We start from the raw sequence: 21849 nt of genomic DNA on the forward strand, positions 1-21849 counted from the left end.
TGATCTTGAAATCTGATAACCCCAAGAGCTGAGGTTTGTAGCCCTTAATGACCTCATAAGTGAAAGTTCTGTGACATTTAGAGTTTATTCAGAATCATACTAAGCATTGATAAAAAGTCTCTCTTTTCAAATACCATCGAACTCAGATAAATCACGTTTATTTAGAAGCACCCTCACAGAGCTGCCTCTTATTAGCTCATTGAAGGGTCCAGTAAATTTCATGACTTTACTCTGAATGTAGAAATTTAATTCTTTTTCCATATACATGGAGCTTACCATACAGGGGCTTGGCCAGTGTTTGTTTAATGCTAAAGAAAAGACAAAATCTTTCTAAAATATTTGTTGAGAGCATCTCAGTTACTAGCTGCAGATTATTGTGAAATTGTGTGTGGAAGGCCAGCAGAATGGGGCAGTCACCTAAAGGATGTGTTCTGGGGTTTGCTAAAGGTTCTGTCCATGCAAAAATATTCTCTTGAAATATCTGAAATATTTACTAATGGAACCATAGCTTCATAGAAGCTAAAAACTCCTTGTACTTACTACAGTGACAAAGCACATATTAGGCATTAATAAGCATTTGTTGAATGAATGAATGGATGAGGACAAATTAAAAGTAGTCACCCAAATGGAATATATTTCTATGTATCTGTGTATCTGTTTGTACATAGTAAAAAAAAAGATAACTGCTAAAAGAAAACTGATTTGGGTAAGTAAAATACAAAAATAACATTGAATATAAACAGGCAAAAGAATGCCAACGGACAATTTTTTTTATAATTCTAGTTTACACAGATTATGCATAGATTGCAGAGATACCATAAAAATAAGTAAAATGTTCTGCATTTAGCTTATATGCTTTAAAACCAAATTGTTGGACAGATTATTAGTTTTATGATATAAGTCTTTCAATACTCAAATAACTTCATGGGGAGTTGGAAGGTTGAACATGCTGCAAGTAAAAAATTTCAATAAAAATATTATTTCCAAATGCTATAGGGTAACTGTTCCTTTTTTACTTAAAGTGGAATGTACTTTTAATCAAGTAAGAATGGGAATTTCATCATTGCTTTGTTGTATATGAAGTATTGCTTTCTTTTGCTTTGTTTTCAGCCAAACCACTCTTTTATAATAGCAACATTTTTTTAAATGAGACCAGAAATATTTGAAGCCTTGTGGCCAGCGACTTACTTTATGTAAATTGAAAAACGTAGAAAAATATGAAAAATGTTGATTTTCTTTTTGAATAAGCTAGGTGTGGTCTTGGCTTTGTGTCTTGGGCGAAAAATAATGAATACTTCATGAATACTTTTTAGAATTCATATTAATATTTTAGTTCATTTTACAGCTTATGTCTACACATTTACCTCACAGAGCTTTTTCTCCACACCATTGTTACACTGTTTAGTAAGCTACAACTTCACTGAATGTCTGAAACAGTCACTGAGGTCTATTTAATAAGAGAATATAGCTTAAATTGTGAGAGAATGCAGCTCTTGTGGTTTTCTCAGGGGTGTTTGGTAATTTACTGGGCTCTTAAATTAAAATTGCCAAATTCTTTTCTTAGAATAAATAAATAATTTTTATTAAAGGAAAAAGGAAAGGAAATTAGAACATGGGAGTTAAGACAAAGTCATGATTTCTATTCATTTGACCTATTTATATTATTATATATGATATATAATAATTATGTTACATATAAATATACTACTTGAAGCCTTGACTTTTAAAGTGGTATAATAAAAAAATATATATATAAAAAATAAAAAAAAATAAAGTGGTATAATAGTCCCCCTTTATCTGTAGGTTAAGATGTTGCAAGACCCCCAGTGGATGCTTAAAACTGTAGACAGTACCAAACCCTATATATATTATGTGTTTTCGTATACATATATACCTATGGTAAAGTTTCATTTATACACTGGGCACAATAAGAGATTAATAACTAATGATAACAGAACAATTATAACACTATACTGTAATACAAATTACGTGACTGTGGTCTCTCTGTCTCAAAATATCTTATTGTACTCTTTTCATCTTTCTCTTCTGATAATGGGAGAGATAATATGCCTTCTAATGCAAGGAAGTGAGGTAAATGATGTTAGGCATCATGTTATAGCGTTAGGCTTCTGGAAGGAGGATTATCTGCTTCCAGATCTTGGTTAACTATAGATAACTGAAACCACAGAGGGTGAAAGTGAAGATAAGGGATCTCCTACATAAGTACAGTAGTGCAGACACTGAAGTTACTCTAGTCACCCTAATGAGGTTAGAATTCTGGCTCTGCCAGTTTCTACCTGGAAAACCTCATCCAAGTTACCTAATCACTCCAGGACTCAGTTTCCTTATTGATTAAATGGAGGAATAATCACAGTACCAACCTCAAAGGTTTTAGATTATACTTGTAAAGTGTGTAACATACATCCTGGTGCTTAATAAAATTGAGCTTTCACTATTAGCTACAATTCCTTAGATGTAAATAATAAAACATTATAGACTTGAACGTGCTGTTCGGTGACCTTGCTTTGACCCTATCCTAAAGGATGTATTACTGGAAGCACAAGACACACCTCTTTACCTCACTAACTTACACTATCATGGCGCAGAACTCAGGAAGTGAGGTTTATTGTGGCATTTCCTGGATTCAACTATTTTTGTCATTGTCATTGTTGGCATCCTGTTCTAGACCTTGTATCTGCCTGTTTACTCTGCTATTTCAATAAATTTGATAAGTCACACTGAAACTGCTATTCCTCAGATACTCCTTTGGACACCAGTAGTTTCAAAGCAGTTTCTCCATTTTTATGATGGGAATAGGCGCATGGTAGGAACTCTTTAATAGGATTTTTCAATATAAAGTTCTGGGAAAAATGGAAATGTGTCCAAAAAGCCCACCTTGGTCTACATGAGATCCAACTCGGTTTTGTGACTTGGTGTGAATCCCTTCTATTCTCTGGGTTTTAATTTCATCATATGTAATCTTTGAGGAAAGAATGGAATTGCCTTCAATGAGAGGAATGAAAAGTTAGAAAATTTCCTTTTCCTCTATGGCTTCTTCTCAGACACTATAATCTCTCTCCAAAATCATTGACCAAGGAATTCTCTTTCTAACTTTGTATGCCTTTTTTGGTGATCTTATCCCTTACCCTTTTTGCTCTTGAAACTTGTTTACTCTTCTCCCTGAACTCATAGCCAGTAACCAGCAAAACTCCTAAATCTTTACCCTCTGCTAAGTGTTTACTTCACCTCTCGGTCTTAGAGAAATCTGTGATCAGTCTCTAGCCCTGAGGACATTTTCTTCCTCTGCTGCTCTCTCAAGTGGTGATGAGCTCCTCTCCCATGCCTCACCCATATGGGCCTGGAGATGGGGAAGTGACCTCCTTATTCCTCACACTGTTTCCAGACCGTTCTCCCTTTCTCTTCTCTAACATACCCAGCTTTGAATCCTATGTCACCAAAGGATAACATCCATTATCTCTTCCTCTTATAGTAGTCTATTGATTTGTATCCATTCTCTCATTTCTTAAAGAATTTAGCCCCTGGATCCTTGTGACTTTCTCTAGTGCTAGTTTTATAAGAACTGTGATTTTGGTGTCCAAGTAAATAAGCTTTCTGATTCGTTGGCTTCTCCATTCCTTCAGCTCCTTTCATTCAATGATTTTGCCTTCCATCATATTATATATATTCTCTAGTAGTTATACCTTTGAAACATTTCCAAAACCTGACTTTGAAGATCACTACCATCCAACCAGATCATCTTTTAAACTCCAACAATATTTTTAGCTCCCACTAAGAGTCTCAGGGCCCTCAGAGCTCATAGAGGCCTGGGTGAAAATTTTTGAATTTCTTCCCCAGATATACTCATTCCCTTGGTAATTTCATCCAGTATTTGGCTTTAAGTATCATTTATATGGTGAATGACTCCAAACATATCTTCAGCCTGGTTGTTCTCCTGACCTCCAGCTCACATTCAATGCTTAATCAGCATTTCTATTTGATTTTTTAAGTAGGCACCTCAAATCTAATGTGTCCAGTGCAGGAACTTTGTAGGTGTTGTTCTCTTTGTCTAGAAAGCTCCTTCCCTTTGATGTCGCAAGCATCACTCCTTGACCACTTTTGAGTTTTTGTCCAAATGCCTTCTTATCAGTGAGACCATCCTCTGCCAACTCATAGCAGGAGCCACACCTGCCAGCCCGGTTTACCTCTCCTGCCTTACTTTGATCTCTAACACTGGAGGTCTCCTGACATGTTGCTTCTTTTACTTACCTGATTTTGTCTGCCTACTCTTGCTAGAACGTAAGCTCCATGAAGGCAGATAGTTTTGACTAATTATTCACTACTAAATCTTTTGAATCCAGAATCATTCTTGGCATGTGGGAAGTAATCTGTGTGTGTTTGTGTTTCTGAGAACATGGTGAACAACTATGCAGAGAAAGACTTCTGGGTACAGAACACTTAAAAATGCTAGTTAAATATTAAAAGATAAGGTTAAAAACCTGGCTGAATGGCAGAAAAGCATAAAAATACTAAAACCAGGAAATATAAGAAAGTCTGATTCCATAATTATTTAATAGTATTTAGAGTAGTTTGTTTTTAGGAATCATATCTATTCTTGGTAGCTTAGAACTTTCTTGGTTAAAACAGACAACAAAACATTGGTAACACTTATCTTCCTTTTCCTATCAATCATATATATATATACACACACACACGCACACACACACACACACACACACAAACACATATGTATTTATTAGTCCTCAGGAATCCAGAATTGTCATGATGCATTTTCATCACTTGTTTATGGATTGCCCTCTTTTATTTTTTTATAATATTGATAGCAATTAACATCTACTTAGGTGCCCTTCCCAAGTCCTATCCCTTTGCTTCCACCATAGATTGCTAGATTTGGAGGAGTTCTATTAAATTTTTGATACTAATTCTTTATTAGTTATACTGTGGCTAGTCTTTTAACTTTCTTTGAGGTGACTTTGATAAATAATATTGATTTAAATATAGTAAAATTTAACACAAATGTTACCTTCTTTGGGACAAAAAAGTGACTTTTTGAAGTACTTGCAGGTTTGTTCTTTTTCTATTTTAAATTTCTTACTATCATTATCCATTATTTCAATTTTGTCTTTTTTTTTCACTTTAATCTCACAAAACATGCTGTAATTGTTACTACTTTATAAAGATGATGTTTGTTTAGATTTACCTACCTCCAGGTAGATAAGAATTGAAAGAAACTTAAAATTTTTCAGAATGAAATACAGATGATATATAATTTTATATAGGCCTTTTTTTTTCTTAATATATAATGTATTATTTGCCCCACGGGTACAGTTCTGTGAATCATCAGGCTTAACACATCTCACAGCACTCATCATAGCATATACCCTCCCCAATGTCCATAACACAGCCACCCTTCCCCTACCCCCACTGTCTCCCAAAACCCTCAATTTATTTCATGAGATTGAGTCTCTTATTTTTTGTCTTCCTCACGATCCCATCTTGTTTCATTTTTTCCCCTACTCCTCCTGACCCCCAACCATGCAAATTCCTCATATCAGAGAGATCATATGATAATTGTATTTCTCTGGTTGACTTATTTTGCTTAGCTTGATACACTCTAGTTCTATCCACGTTGTTGCAAATGGCAAGATTTTGAGCTTTTTTATGGCTGCATAGTATTCCGTTGTATATATATGTATATATATATACCACCCCTTCTTTAGCCATTCATCTGTTGATGGACATCTAAGTTCTTTCCACAGTTTGGCAATTATGGACATTGCTGCTATAAACATTGGGCTGCATGTGCCCTTTGAATCACTAAATTTGTATCTTTAGGGTAAGTACCCAGTACTGTGATTTCTGGGTCATAGGGTAGCTCTATTTTCAACTTTTTGAGAACCCCCATACTGTTTTCAAGAGTAGCTGCATCAGCTTGCATTCCCACCAAAAGTGTAGGAGGGTTCCCCGTTCTCCACATCCTTGACAACATCCATTGGTTCCTAACTGACTAATTTTAGCCATTCTAACTGGTGTGAGGTGGTATCTTGCTGAGGTTTTGATTTGTATTTCCCTGATGCTGAGTGATGTTGAGCACTTTTTCATGTATCTGTTGGCCATTTGGACGTCTTCTTTGCAGAAATGTCTGTTCATGTCTTCTGCCATTTCTTGATTGGAATATTTGTTCTTTTGGTGATGAGTTTGATAAATTCTTTATAGATTTTGGATACTAGCCTTTTATCTGATATATCATTTATGAATATCTTCTCCCATTCTGTCAGTTGTCTTTTGGTTTTGCTGACTGTTTCTTTTGCTGTGCAAAAGCTTTTGATCTTGATGAAGTCCCAATAGTTCATTTTTGCCCTTGCTTCCCTTGCCTTTGGTGATGTTTCTGGGAAGAAGGTCCTGGGACTGAGGTTGAAGAGGTTGCTGCTTGTGTTCTCCTCAAGGATTTTGATGGATTCCTATCTCACATTGATATCTTTAATCCATTTTGAGCCTATTTTCATATGTGGTGTAAGGAAATGGTCCAGTTTCATTCTTCTGCATGTGCAATTTTCCCAACACCATTTATTGAAGAGACTGTTTTTTTTTTTTTTTTTTTCTTCCCATCGGACATTCTTTCCTGCTTTGTCGAAGATTAGTTGACCACTGACTTGAGGGTCTATTTCTGGACTCTCTATTCTGTTCCATTGATCTATGTCTGTTTTTGTGCCAGTACCACACTGTCTTGATGATAACAGCTTTGTAATGGAGCTTGGAATCTGAAATTGTGATGCCACAAACTTTGGTTTTCTTTTTCAACATTTCATCTGGCTATTTGGGACCTTTTCTGGTTCCATATAAATTTTAGGACTATATGTTCCATTTCTTTGAAAAAAATTGATGGTATTTTACTGGGATTGCATTATATTTGTAGATTGCTTTTGATAGCATAGACATTTTCACGATATTTGTTCTTCCAATCCATGAGCATGGAATGTTTTTCCATTTCTTTGTGTCTTCCTCAATTTCTTTCATGAGTACTTTATAGTTTTCTGAGTACAGATTCTTTGCCTCTTTGGTTAGGTTTATTCCTAGGTATCTTATGGTTTTGGGTGCCATTGTAAATAGGATTGACTCCTTATTTCTCTTTTTTCTGTCTTACTGTTGGTGTATAGAAGTGCAACTGATTTCTGTGCATTGATTTTATATCCTGACATTTTACTGAATTCCTGTGTGAGTTCTAGCAGATTTGGAGAGGAGTCTTCTGGGTTTTCCACATAAAGTATCATATCATCTGCAAAGAATGAGAGTTTGACTTCTTTGCCGATTCAGATGCCTTTTATTTCTTTTTGTTGTCTGATTGCTGAGGCTAAGACTTCCATTACTATGTTGAATAGCAGTGGTGAGAGTGGACATCCATGCCATGTTCCTGACCTTAGAGGAAAAGCTCTCAATTATCCCCATTGAGAATGATATCCGATGTGGGTTTTTCATCAATGGCTTTGATGATATTGAGGTATGTACCCTCCATGCCTACACTGTGAAGAGTTTTGATCAAGAAAGGATGCTGTACTTTGTCAAATGCTTTTTCAGCATCTCTTGGAAGTATCATATGGTCCTTGTTCTTTCCTTTGTTAATGTATTGTATCACATTGATTGATTTGCAGATGTTGAACCACCCTTGCAGCCCAGGAATGAATCCTACTTGGTCATGGTGAATAATCCTTTTAATTTGTTGGATCCTATTGACTAGTATTTTGGTGAGAATTTTTGCATCTGTGTTCATCAAGCATGTTGGTCTGCAATTCTTTTTGATGGGTTTTTTTTTCTGGTTTAGGGATCAAGTTAATGCTGGCCTCATAAAAGGAATGAAATGGAAATTTTCCTTCCATTTCCATTTTTTTTTGGACCAATTTCAGGTGAATAGGTATTAATTCTTCTTTAAATGTTTGGTAGAATTCCCTTTGGAAACCATCTGGCCCTGGGCTCTGGTTTGTTGGGAGATTTTTGATAACTGATTAAATATCCTAACTAGTTTTGGGTCTATTCAGGTTTTCTATTTCTCTCTACTTCTGTTTTGGTAATTTACTTGTCTCTAGGGATGCATGCATTTCTTCAAGATTGTCAAATTTGCTGGTGTATAGTTGCTCATAATATGTTCTTATAATTGTACTTTTTTGTTGTTGGTTGCGATCTCACCTCTTTCATTCAGGATTATATTTATTTGGGTCCTTTCTCTTTCCTTTTTGTTAAGTCTGGCCAAGGGTTTATCAATCTTATTAATTCTTTCAAAGAACAAACTCCTAGTTTTGTTGATTTGTTCTACTGCTGGTGTATAGTTGCTCATAATATGTTCTTATAATTGTTTGCATTTCTTTGGTGTTTGTTGTGATCTCTCCTCTTTCATTCAGGATTATATTAATTTGGGTCTTTCTCTTTCCTCTTTGTTAAGTCTGGCCAGGGGTTTATCAATCTTATTAATTCTTTCAAAGAACAAGCTTCTAGTTTCGTTGACTTGTTCTACTATTTCCTTGATTTATGCTTTAATTTTTATTATTTCTCTTCTCCTGATAGCTATAGGCTTTCTTTGCTTTTCTTTCTCTGGCTCCTTTAGGTGTAGGGTTTGGTTCTGTACTTGAGAATTTTCTTGTTTCTTGAGAACGGCTTGTATTGCTATATACTTTCCTCTCAGGACCACCTTTGCTGTGACCCAAATATTTTGAGCAGTTGTATTTTAATTTTCATTTGTTCCTATGATTTTTTTTTCAATTCTTCTTTAATTTCCTGGTTGACCCATTCATTCATTAGCCTCCATGTGTTTGAGTTCTTTCCAACTTTCCTCCTGTAATTGAGTTCTAGTTTCTAGTGTGGTCTGAAAATATGCAGGGAATGATCCCAGTCTTTTGACTGGTTGAATCCTGGTTTGTGACCCAGGATGTGATCTATTCTGGGGAATGTTCCATGTGCACTAGAGAAGAATGTGTATTCTGTTGTTTTGAGATGGAATGTTTTAAATATATCTGTGATGTCCATCTGGTCCAGTGTGTCATTTAAAGCCTTTATTTCCTTGTTGATCTGTTGCTTAGATGATCTGTCCATTTCAGTAAGGGGGGGGCAGCTAAAGTCCCCTACTATTATTATATTATTATTGATATGTTTCTTTGATTTTGTTATTAACTGATTTATATAATTGGCTTCTCCCATATTAGGGGCATAGATATTTATAATTGTTAGATTTTGTTGTTGGACTGACCCTTTAAGTATGATATAGTGTCCTTCCTCATCTCTTATTATAGTCTTGGCTTAAAATCTTATTTATCTGATGTAAGAAATGCCATCCCAGCTTTCTTTTGATGTCTGTTAGCATGGTAAATTGTTTTTCACCCCCTCATTTAAAATCTGGAGGTGTCTTTGGGTCTAACATATGTTTCTTGTAGATAGCATATCCATGGATCTTGTTTTTTTATCTGTTCTGATATCCTGTGTCTTTTGATTGGGACATTTAGCCCATTTACATTCAGAGTAACTATTGGAAGTTATGAATTTAATGCTATTGTATTGCCTGCAAGGTGACTGTTACTGTATATTGTCTCTGATCCTTTCTGGTCTGTTACTTTTAGGCTCTCTCTTTGCATAGAGGACCCCTTTCAATATTTCCTGTAGGGCTGGTTTGGTGTTTGCAAATTCTTTTAGTTTTTCTTTGTCCTGGAAGTTTTTTATTTATTTCTCCTTCTATATTCAATGACAGCCTAGCTGGATATAGTATTCTTGGTGTCATATTTTTCTTGTTTAGTGCTCTGAATATATCATGCCAGTCCTTTCTGGCCTGCCAGGTCTCTGTGGATAGCTCTGCTACCCAACTAATATTCCTACCATTGTATATTACAGACCTCTTGTGGTGAGCTGCTTCTAGGATTTTCTCCTTGTCACTGAGACTTGTAAGTTTTACTATTGGGTGATAGGGTGTGGACTTTTTTTTTTTTTAAATTTTGAGGGGGGTTCTCTGTTCCTCCTCGATTTTGATGCTTGTTCCCTTTGCCAAATTAGGGAAATTCTCTCCTATAATTTGCTCCAATATACCTTCTGCCCCCTTCTCTCTCTTTTCTTCTTCTGGGATCCCAATTATTCTAATATTGTTTCGTTCTGGTATTACTTATCTCTCGAATTCTCCCCTTGTTGTCCAGTAGTTGTTTGTCTCTCTTTTTCTCAGCTTCTTTATTCTCCATCATTTGGTCTTCTTTATCACTAATTCTCTCTTCTTCCTCATTTATCATAGTAGTAAGAGTCCCCATTTTTTATTGCACCTCACTAGTAGCTTTTTTTATTTCAACGTGATTACATTTTAGTTCTTTTATTTCTCCAGAAAGGGATTTTATTTCTCCAGAAAGGGGTTCTCTAATATCTTCCATGCTTTTTTGAGCCCAGCTAGCACCTTGATAATTGGCATTTTGATCTCTAGTTCTGACATCTTACTAATGTCCGTACTGATTAGGTCCATAGCTTTTGGTACTGCTGCCTATTCTTTTTTATTGTGGTGAGTTTTTCCACCTTGTCATTTATCCAGATAAGAATAGATGAATGAGAGAAGAAAATACTAAAAGGGTAAAATCCCCAGAAAAATACACGCTAACCAAATCAGAAGAGACCCAAAACTGGAGGGAGTAGGAAGGGAAGGAAAAAAAAAAATACACACACATACACACATATATATATGTGTATGTGTATGTATATTATGTGTATGTGTATATATGTGAATGTATGTATATGGATATATATATATATATATATATATATATATTAGACTGATGAATAGAACAGAGCCACACACTTGATTTTGGGAGTATTTTGGTCTGTTAGAAGAAACTACCTCCCAAAATTTTAAAGAAAGAAAAACTTATGTAGCTAGATACAAAAATAAGGGTAAACATGATGAAGGGATGAAATATGAATGTAAAGATGAAAATTAAAAAAAAAGATTGTAAAGAAGGAATTGATTAGATAAGTTGGTTGAAAAAAAAAAGAGGAAAGAATGTGATCAGGCTGGAGACTAGAGCAAAGCCATGTGCTATATTTAGGGTATAGTTTGATCTATTAGAAGAAATTGTATCCCAAAATTTTAAAGAAAAAAAACAATATGTTTACAAAAAATAAGGATAAATACATTGAAGGGATAAAATATGACTATAACAATGAAAATTTAAAAATAGAGACTATGGACTCTGAAAAACAATCTGAGGGGTTTGAAGTGGCGGGGGGGTGGGAGGTTGGGGTACCAGGTGGTGGGTATTATAGAGGGCACGTCTTGCATGGAGCACTGGGTGTGGTGAAAAAATAATGAATAATGTTTTTCTGAAAATAAATAAATTGGGAAAAAAAAAACGCATTGAGATACCACCATACACCAGTTAGAATGGCCAAAATTAGCAAGACAGCAAACAACATGTGTTGGAGAGGATGTGGAGAAAGGGGAACCCTCTTATACTGTTGGTGGGAATGCAAGGTGGTGCAGCCACTTTGGAAAACAGTGTGGAGATACCTCAAGAAATTAAAAATAGAGCTTCCCTATGACCCTGCAATTGCACTCCTGGGTATTTGCCCCAAAGATACAGATGTAGTGAAAAGAAGGGCCATCTGTACCCCAATGTTTATAGCAGCAATGGCCACGGTCGCCAAACTGTGGAAAGAGCTGAGATGCCCTTCAACGGATGAATGAATAAGAAAGATGTGGTCCATATATATTATGGAGTATTATGCCTCCATCAGAAAGGACGAATACCCAACTTTTGTAGCAACATGGACGGGACTGGAAGAGATTATGCTGAGTGAAATAAGTCAAGCAGAGAGAGTCAATTATTATATGGTTTCACTTATTTGTGGAGCATAACAAATAGCATGGAGGACAAGGGGAGATGGAGAGAAGGGAGTTGAGGGAAATTGGAAGTGGAGGTGAACCATGAGAGACTATGGACTCTGAAAAACAATCTGAGGGTTTTGAAGGGGCGGGGGGGGTGGGAGGTTGGGGGAAGCAGGTGGTGGGTATTAGGGCACGGATTGCCTGGGGCACTGGGAGTGATGCAAAAACAATGAATACTGTTAAGCTGAAAAGAAATAAAAATTAAAAAAAAAGGTATTGATAAGATAAAATAGTTAAAAAATGTTAAAGTTTGAAGGAAGAAAAATTTAAAAAAATAGAATAAGAAAAAACTAAAGTAAATAATTAACTTTGAAAGACTAAGAGATCATGGGAAAAAGCCATGAATTCTATATGTTGCTTTCCCCTAGTTCTGGAATTCCACAGTTCTCATTGATTGGTGAACTTGGTTTTGGCTAAACGTTCTTGCTGATCTTCTGGGGGAGGGGCTTGTTGCAGTGAATCTCAAATATCTCTGTTGGAGGCGGAATTACGCTACTAAGTAATCTGCTCATGTTTGCTCTCGGTAGCTTTTGTTTCCTGAACACTTTCCATAAAGCTTTGAAAAACAGGAAAGAAAATGGTGGCCTCCCAATCTCTGGCCCCTCATAGGAGCCAAAAGCCCAGGGCCCCACTCCTCAATGCGCCCCCAGAGAAAAGCAGTCAGTCACTCCCGTCTCCCTGATCTCTGGCCACACTCTGTGCTCAACCAGCCATTGACCTAACATTTCTATCTCTGGTGCACAGCCCCATTTGGAGTCTCCAAACCCAGCAGATTCCTGTAGCACATGCCTATACTGCTCCTCCTGGAGGAGGAAGAAGGGGGTCTCTCCAGATCTGCCACTGTGAGGTTCCTGCTGGAAGAGCCATGACCCAACTCTGCCTTGTATTGTGGTTTCAGGTAACCCCGAGCTGGCAGCACACTCCTTGTCTCCATCTCTCTAGTTGGCTTCCCGCTAGAGCTCCGCCACATTCAGGCATCCCTGGTCTTTCTGTGACCCTGCAGGTCCTGAGACCACACTGTCCCTGCGAGGGCTCCACCCTCTGCTTAGCATCTGGAGCGACATTCCTCAGTGGAGCAGACTTCTAAAAGTTCCAATTTTGTGCTCCACTGCTCTCTCACTTGCTGGGAGCGCCCCTCCTGCTGTGGTCTATCTTCCAATGGCTTTGGATTCACTTCCCTGCACATCCTACCTTCTGGAAAGTGGTCAATTTTCTGTTTGTAGAATTGCTGCTATTCTTCTCTTCTGTCTCTTGTTGAATTTGTAGGTGTTCAAAATGTTTTGATGACTATCTAGCTGAACTCCTAGCACCTGATGATATTTTGGTCTTTGCGATCTTGCTTCTCCCCATTCATCTTTTTAAAGTCAATAATATTTTATAGTTTTCTGCATCTTTTTTAGATTTATTTCTATGCATTTGATGTGTTTGGTCCTATTTTAAATTTTATTTCAGCCCCTACTCCAATTTCTACAGTATAGAAATACTATGATCTTTCTTACATGTTCCTTACATCTTGTGGACATTATAAATTAGTATAACTTCTAGTAGTTTATCTTGTTTATCTGTTAATCCTTTAGATTTTCTAAATACACAATCATGTTGTCCTTGAATGATGGCAATCTTTTGTTCTTTTCTTCTTATTTTAGACCTTTTCTATTTGTTTTACCTAATTGCTTTTGTTAACTCCTCCTGCACAATGTAACACAGAAATGGTGAACAGCTTTCTTTTCTCAATTTCTATCTCAGAAGGAATTATTATATATATTAGCCTGAAGTATAATGTATAGTATTTGTTAAAACCTCTCTATATTATTTTTAAAAGTTCTGTAGCTTAGCTAAGAGGTTTTACCATGAGTCAATGTTGAATTTTATCAGATGATTTTATTTTTATTTCTTAAGATGATTATATAATTTCTCACCTTTTTTCTCTTAGTGTAATGAATTATGCTCATTGATTTTTAGATGTTAAACAATTCTTCAACCTTGGAACAAACCTAACTTGAATTTAATTTGCTGATATTATGTTGAGCATTTTTAAATTTACATGGATTTTCCTTGTTTATAATGTTCTTGTCAGAATTTGGCAGTGAGGTAATGATATTATACAGTAAGTTGGAAATGATTCCCTCTTTGTTCATTTGTCTGGAAAAGTTTGTAAAATTGTGGCATTTTTTTTTCTTAAATGTTGGAGGAATATTTGTATTGATGCTACCTGGTCTGAAGATTTCTTTATATGGAATTTTAAAATCACAGATTAAATGTCTTTAATAAAATTAAGACCGATGAAACTATTTTCCTCTTTTGTCAGATTTTGTAAGTTATGTTTACAGAAATATGTCTAAATTGTTAAAAGTATTGTCACAAAGTTGTCCATAACAACATTTATACTGATGTCTCCTTTTTAATTTTCTATATTAATTATTTAGGTTTTCTCTCTCTACTACCTTCCCTTCCTTTTTCTCTTGGGTCATTTGTGGTGAAAGTCTGTCAACGTTATTTATTAATTTTTTTTTTTTTTTTAAAGAAACAACTCTTAACTTTTCTATTTCCTGAATTTCTATTAATCATTGTATTTTCCCGCTCTTCATGTTGGTCAGCTCTGAGTGAACATTTTCTTTGAGATCCTAATATTTATTATTTGGTTTTCCTTCAGCATTTACTCATTACTGTGAACATTATTTAGAAGATTTTATTTATTTATTTGTCAGAGAGAGAGCGAGAGAGCAAGGACATAAGCAAGGGGAGTGGCAGAGGGAGAAGGAGAAGCAAAGAGCCCGAAGTAGGACTCGATCTAAGGACTCTGTGATCATGAAGTGAACTGAATGTAGACACTTACCTGACTGAGCCGCCCTTGTGTCCCACAATGAACATTTTCTAAATATTTTACATATGGTATTATTATTCTCAGTTACTGTGACAGAATCTTCTCTCAATACAAGGAATGATTTTAGGAGAACAGCACTTCCCTTTTAAAAAGAGCCAAGAGAAAGGTAGACATTTGTGAACTCAAAATATGTTTTATAAATAGCTTTTGTTCCCCTGTAAAGATAGCTTAAAATAAACAAAACCCTTGCCATTAGACTCTCATTGTGTTGCAATCACTGGCTCAATGTTAGTTTTCTTTTTTTTTTTCTATTATAAAAATACATAGGACTGTATTAAAGAACAATTTGGAAAAAAAAAAAAAGAAGAAAAATCTTGTCCATTAATGCCACTATCCTCTCACAGACATGCTTAACAACTTTATTTTCTTCCAATTTTGTTCCTTTGCATCTTTTCAAAACTTAATGGCAATACTTAATTTTTTTTCTAGCTAAGTCTAATATAATAGTTTTCTTTCATTAATTGGACATAAGCATCAATTTCATTTTCTCTCAACAATTAGAAGGGAATTCTCACCCATGTACCAGTGCATCAAACACTCCAGAGCTTCTTCACCTGCCTACTTCATCAGAGGTTATTCAGGTACTAGTTTGCTTGGGTTACTGTAAGAAAATACCATAGATTGTGTGGCTAAAACAGCAGAAATGTTTTCTCACAGTTCTGGAGGCTGAAAGCCCGAGATCAAGTGTCTGCATGTTCAGGTTCTGATGGCTTGCAGACAGCCGCATTCTGTCTGTTTTGTCATATGGACTTTTCTGAGAGCACACAGAAAGAGAGCTCTCTGGTTGAACTTAATGGGGGCACTATTCTCCTCATGAGGGCCCTACCCTTGTGACCTCATCTAAACCTGATTGCCAAAGGCACCATCTCCAAATACTGTCACCTTGGGGTTAAGTATTTCAATATATGGATATGGGGGGAGCACAACTCAGACCACAGCACTCAGTTTATCAGAGAAGGAAAAGCCATGTTCTTTGTTCCCGCCTTCTCCCACTATATGAAGCCAGCTGAAGTTAGGAAGGAAGAGGGGTAGGGAGGTATTTTCAACTCATTGTAGAAGTGGAAAATAGATGTTTAAAAATAATAAATCCTTTTTTAAAAATATCACAAATAAAATTTTTTTGGTCACCATTAAATGTCTGAATTTTAAACAGATTCTTGGACTGGTGGCTCCTATTTATCAGCTCATTCAACTTTAGCACTGTTATCATCCCCAGTAGTTTTTCCAGAACTACTGCCTTCACTGTAAGGCTCCATGAGCTTTCCCAATTCAAACTTGGGCTTCTTGAGCATTTTTACTTTTCTGACATCCTGGAGCGGAAAAGTAGACTGAATAGTCTTCTCTGTGTCTTTTCTGATGCTGTCTGGAATCAACTTATTGACCATTTCTTTCAAGTCATTTGTCTACTCCTCTAAGGTCATGGATTTTCATCTTCTTTTTCTGAATTTGGAGGTCCTGTTGGTGCTGAGTGTAAGAGGTCTAATGAATCTCATTGTTAGTTAGTTAGTTTGTTTGTTTTTGGTAAAACCAACATGAGATAGATGAAACAAAATTAATTGTCTTGACATCAACATGAACTTCAGTCATGGTCTGTCATTTTCTGACCATGGACCACATTTTGTCGTGGGTAAGATCCTTGCCGTGGAAATCAATCAGGTAGTTTTTGCCCTGAACATCTTCAATAATTAGCTTGAATTTTTGAAATGCAGCTTCATTCCACAGATCAAGGGTCACTTCAAAAACATGACCCTTGAGGCCATCAGATGGGATTTGTGTTCCTTGAGTTCTTGTGAGTAGTGTTTTTCCAATATTTCTTATATTGACCATAGCTGGTGTTTTTCTATCATACAATCTTTCTTAGAAAATGGATCAATGACTTTCTTCTTGGTTCCCTTTTTGCTGTCTTTCATAAGGTGCTTGTTCTTGCCCTAAATTAATAAGTTCTAAATGTTCTAAATAGATTTTTTTTTCATGAATCCACTATATTATAATAGGTATAGAGGTATAGAAGTATAGAGGTATAGAGGTATAGAGGGAGGGAGATGATGCTTGCCTTGTGTATATTTAGACTGTTGTTTCTTGCCTTTTTGATTCTGTGGTCACCTATCTCCCCCAGTTCTACTGTGATCATCAAGTACCTTCTCATACACATTTTCATTTATTGATGTAATGTCAGTTATTATTTTGTACCAAGGTGATTCCAAGAATTATTTGAAAAAGCTGAAACTTAAGATATTTAAAACATTTTTATTTAATTTTTGCATCAGTGGCTTCTAAAAACATTAACGGAAGGATAGGTGCTTATAATAAAATACTAGAATAAATTTGTTCTTAATATAATAATATAGTTTGTATCATTCCTTATTGGTAATAAGTTTCTTTTTACATGTCGTGTCCTTGATTCTCATGGTATATTCAGGCATAGTTGATCTAACCTTTCCCATTGTTTAGATGAAGAAATTAAATATTAAAAAGTTTGCAAGGAGCTCAAATCTCACAAGTATCAGGCTTCTGATTTCTAGTTCTTATACTATTTTACTGTATTGCTTTATATATGTTCATATTGTCTTATATGTATCTATGACTATTTTGTATCTATTATATCTATGACATTCAAAATTGGGATGATTTCTTCATTATCTTTTTTTTTTTTAAGTAAACACCACACCCAACATAGGGCTTGAACTCATGACCCCAAGATCAAGAGTTTCATGTTTCACTGAGTGAGCCAGCCAGATTCCCCTAACATTGGATATTTTAAGACTATATTTCATGATAAAACAGAGTGATTCAATATAGCGTGGGCTTATGCATATTTTGTAGTACATACAATGTTATGAACTAAAGGGTAGTGTCAATTTGTGTAATTTTTGAGTTTTTGTGATTTTGAGTTTGTATAATTTTGAGTTTTTCCCATATAATCTAAATATTGTGTTTCTCACTATTGTATGTATTTTTAGAAGTACATTTTTCACCAGTCTTACAAGTTTATCAATAATGTTACAGTTTTAGAGAGTTAGACTTTATGTTGAATTATAAATTATAAATTAGCTTGTATTGCTGTTTCAGTATGTAACAACATATTAGGAAAGATAGCTTTCTTACATTATTTCCCACTGTTCACCTTAATAGACATTTCATAAAAATAGAAGTGTTTTACTGCCTGAAAATGTACCTTGCCTCATCTTCTTTAGGAAAATCTAAAAAGTATTTTTAATGTGCCCAATTCTAAATAATAAAAAATTTTCATGCTGGGAGAAATACATACTATGATATTAAAAGTGTTCAGCAAATCTCTAAGAGATGCTTGAGGAATGTGAAAAAGCTCTTTTCATTCCATTACAAGAATACTTGTGTCTTGAATCCAGGTATCTCTCTCTGTTTATTGTGTGCTCTATCCAGAAAAGGAAAACCAACAGGGTTTAGTTAATTTCAGTTAAGCTAATTTCTGAAATTTCAAGAGATTAAATATATTGTCTATAAATATTGATGGTGGCAGGAAGATATATTACATAGTGGATTACAGATATTTCTTATTCAAAATAATATTGAAATATAACATTTAATGATCACAAGTAGGTAATTCATTTGTATATCTTGAAGCAAGATTGAAAGGGCATCTTTAGACCAATGATGTACAATAGAAATAAAATGTGAGACATACTTGTCATTTGAATTTTCTGGTAGCCACATTCAGTAAGAGAGACAGATGAAATAAATTTTAAACACATTTACTTTAACCTGATATATATAAAATTCATCATTTATATGTAATCAATTTGAAAGATTATTAGTATATTTTATATTCCTTTTATTTTCTTATCATCTTTGAAATCTGGTGTATGATTTAAAATACAGCACAGATCAGTTCATACTGGCCACATTTCAAATGCACATAGCCACACATTACTGCACTAAGAACACAGCCTTGGATTTTGGGTTCTAGTGGACATTAATCTCTCATGCTTGGCACATAGTAAATGGACAATAAATGCTTGAAGAAAAAGAAGAAAAAAGGTAGCAAATTTAGGTCACACAAGTTAGTAGTCTAATCAGACTATATATATCTACTTACTAGATGGATGATCTTGGTAAGTATATTTAGCCTTTCCAACCTCACTGTTCTTTTCGTAGAAATGAGATACTTGTATGTGCCTTTCAGTATTATTGTGAAAGAATTAAATGAGGGTAACAAAGGTAGAACACCTATATGGTTTCCTTCCATCCCATTTCCCTTTGGAAATCTGAATTGTCATCCATTAGATGACATAATCTATCCACTTCTTTTAGATCTTATAAACTGCCCCACCAAACATTACATTTTTTAAGTTAAAGTGAGTGGAAAGAGAGAAACTAGAATCAGAGTAGGAGGTTCTTGGCATCAAGATTATAGCTGAGGACAATTATGTTAAATTGCTTAGCATGCTGTGGAATTAATTGCCCATTATCTTATAATTATAAATATTTAATATTTAATTTATAAAACATCCTTTAAACATGCAAGCCTACATTCATATGTGTGAACATTTTGGTAAATAAGCTTCAGTCTGATAGACAGTTTAAAAAGTTAATGGCATAATCACTTCAGATCTTCTCATTTCCCTTCTGCTCAGACCTAGTCCACGGTTCAGGAACTTGCAGTAACAAATAGAAGCATAATCTCTTCTTTCCTCCATTCACACATACACATACACATACGCAATCAACACATATGCAGAGATGTGCAAAAAACATACATGTATGGTAAGGGGTTGGCTTCATGGGTATGTGACCCCGCTGTCACACAGAACTCCATCCTCAGAACAGAATCAGCTTTATTTTTATTTATTTTTTATTTTATTTTTATTTATTATTTACAGAATCAGGATTAATGCTCTGTGGTTGCCCTCTTGAACTTCTTAAGAACTTACCTTTAAATTTGTGGTTTTGTAAGTGAGTCTGATAAGAGAATAAGCATGAGAAGCTTGAAATCTGAGTTCACAAGTGGTCCCACCTCCTGTTTCCCTACCTGTCCTTCACCTCCAGGATGGAGTCTTGACCAACCACTCCCACGTTCCAGCCTAGTGACTGCAGATACCCTTTGTCCCATTTGTGTTTGTAGGTCAGGGAGCATCTGGTGAATTAGTGCAGTCTGCACACCTGAGGACATGCCCTCACCCAGCAAGTGTTCCCATACTCAAGAGAGCATAACAATATATTGTAAATAAAAACCACTATGATAGACTAAAAGAGACCGACCAATGAATAAATGAAAGTCTCGTATGATGTGGTAGATAATTATAAAGTTAACCCTGTGTGAGCACTACACAGATCATTAAATAGAATATTGTAAGCAATATTCTATTTTATAGATACAGTTATAAATGTGAAATATAATTATATCTATATCTGTAGTTATATCTACATTTTATAGGTATAGTTATAAATGTGAAATGTGAAACAGAATATTGCTGACAATATTCTATTTTATAGATTTAGTTACCCCACCCCCACCTTGTCTCTTCCTAATTGGAACACTTACTCACCCCTCAGTGTTAACCACCAGCTTTGGTTTTGTGATAACAATTTTCATGCTTTTCTCTCTAGTCTTACCTCCCAGACTGATGATTCTTTGTGTCTATTTAAAACATTTATATAAATTAATTTGTACTGTGTATATTTCATATGTCCTGTTTTGCTCAACACTGTTTGCAAAAATTTCCCATGCTGTTACAAACTACTGTAGCTTGTTCATTTTCACTAATATATAATATACCATTTTAGGGGTATGTCATCTGATATTTAGTCTACCTGAAGAACATTTGAGTTGTTTTCACTTTAGGGCTGTATCTGTACTATTATGTATGTCTCCTGTTGTGCATCTGTAAAGGGTTCTTTAGGGTATATACCAAGGAGAGATTTTCTGGTTCATGGGTTATATATACCTTAAACTTCTCTATAATGCCTGTATTCCAAAGCTGGTACTAATTCATGTTCATACTTGCCAGGAATGAACAATCTTATTGTTGTACATCCTCTTCAGCATTTGAAATTGTTAAAATTGTAAAATTTGTGCCAATCAGTTGGGATTCAGTGTTTAAAAACATTTTAAAAAATATTTATTTATTTATTGTAAGGAGAAACAGAGATAGAGAAAGAAGGTGCACAAGCAGGAGGGGCAAGGAGAGGGGTAGAGAATCTCATTCAGACCTCATGCTGGGCATGGCGTCCAACTGGAGGCTCTATCCCATGATGTTGAGATCATGACCTGAGCTGAAATGAAGGGTTGGATGCCTAACTGACTATACCACCCAGCTGTCCCACATTTAAAAAATTTTTAAATACTGGGGCACCTGTGGTGAACTTGGTTAAGGGTCTGATTCTTGGTTTCAGCTCAGGTTGTGGTCTCAGGGTCTTGGGATCAAGCCCGTGTGGAGGCTCCATGCTCAGCAGGGATTCTGCTCTCTCTCCTTTCCTTTCCATTTGCCCCTCCCCTCCCTGTGAGTGCGTGCACACACACTCTCTCTCTCTAATAAATAAGTGAATCTTTAAAATTTTTTTAAAAAAAATTGCATTTCTCTGATTATTGATTAGATTGAACACTCTTACATGTGCTTCTTGGCTCTTTGGATTTCCTTTTAAAAAAATCTTGTTTGATTACTTTTTTCATTTTTCTTTTGAGTTACTGCCTTTTTCTTATTGAGTTTTAAAAATTTCTCATTTAATTTCATAAACCGCATCTTTGTCAGTTGCGTGTGTTGAAAAAAATTTCTCTGTCTCCATGGTTTATCTTCATATTCTCTTTTATGGTGCCATGACAAATAGAAATTGAATTTATCAGTGTTTCCTTTATTACTATTTCCTTTTGTATCTTGTTTGTAAACTTCAGTGTAAAACTGTTAATACCTAAAGTTCATTAAATTAATGTCCATTAATGTCTTCTAAATTATCATAGTTTTTATGTTTATATTTAGGTTATATTTAGGTTCTTGAAGTGTATTTTTGTGCAAGGTGTGAGAGAAGGGTCCAGTTTCATTCCTTCCCCATGCTCCCCACCTTCCCCTGCCATAGT

The 21849-nt window shown here is 35.3% G+C and overlaps 1 protein-coding gene and 1 pseudogene across 1 annotated transcript in view; one reads left to right on the forward strand and one right to left on the reverse strand.

Moving 5' to 3' along the window:
- The window catches only part of IQCM (IQ motif containing M), a 412672-nt gene that overhangs the window by 60441 nt on the left and 330382 nt on the right, over positions 1-21849 (forward strand). The window contains 1 exon segment of the mRNA XM_044224898.1: positions 18443-18464. Coding sequence (XP_044080833.1) covers positions 18443-18464 — 22 coding nt within the window.
- On the reverse strand, positions 15930-16729 carry LOC122889594 (annotated as a pseudogene).

Source organism: Neovison vison, chromosome 11, assembly GCF_020171115.1.
Source record: "Neovison vison isolate M4711 chromosome 11, ASM_NN_V1, whole genome shotgun sequence".
In the NCBI taxonomy this organism is placed as follows: Eukaryota; Metazoa; Chordata; class Mammalia; order Carnivora; family Mustelidae; genus Neogale; species Neogale vison.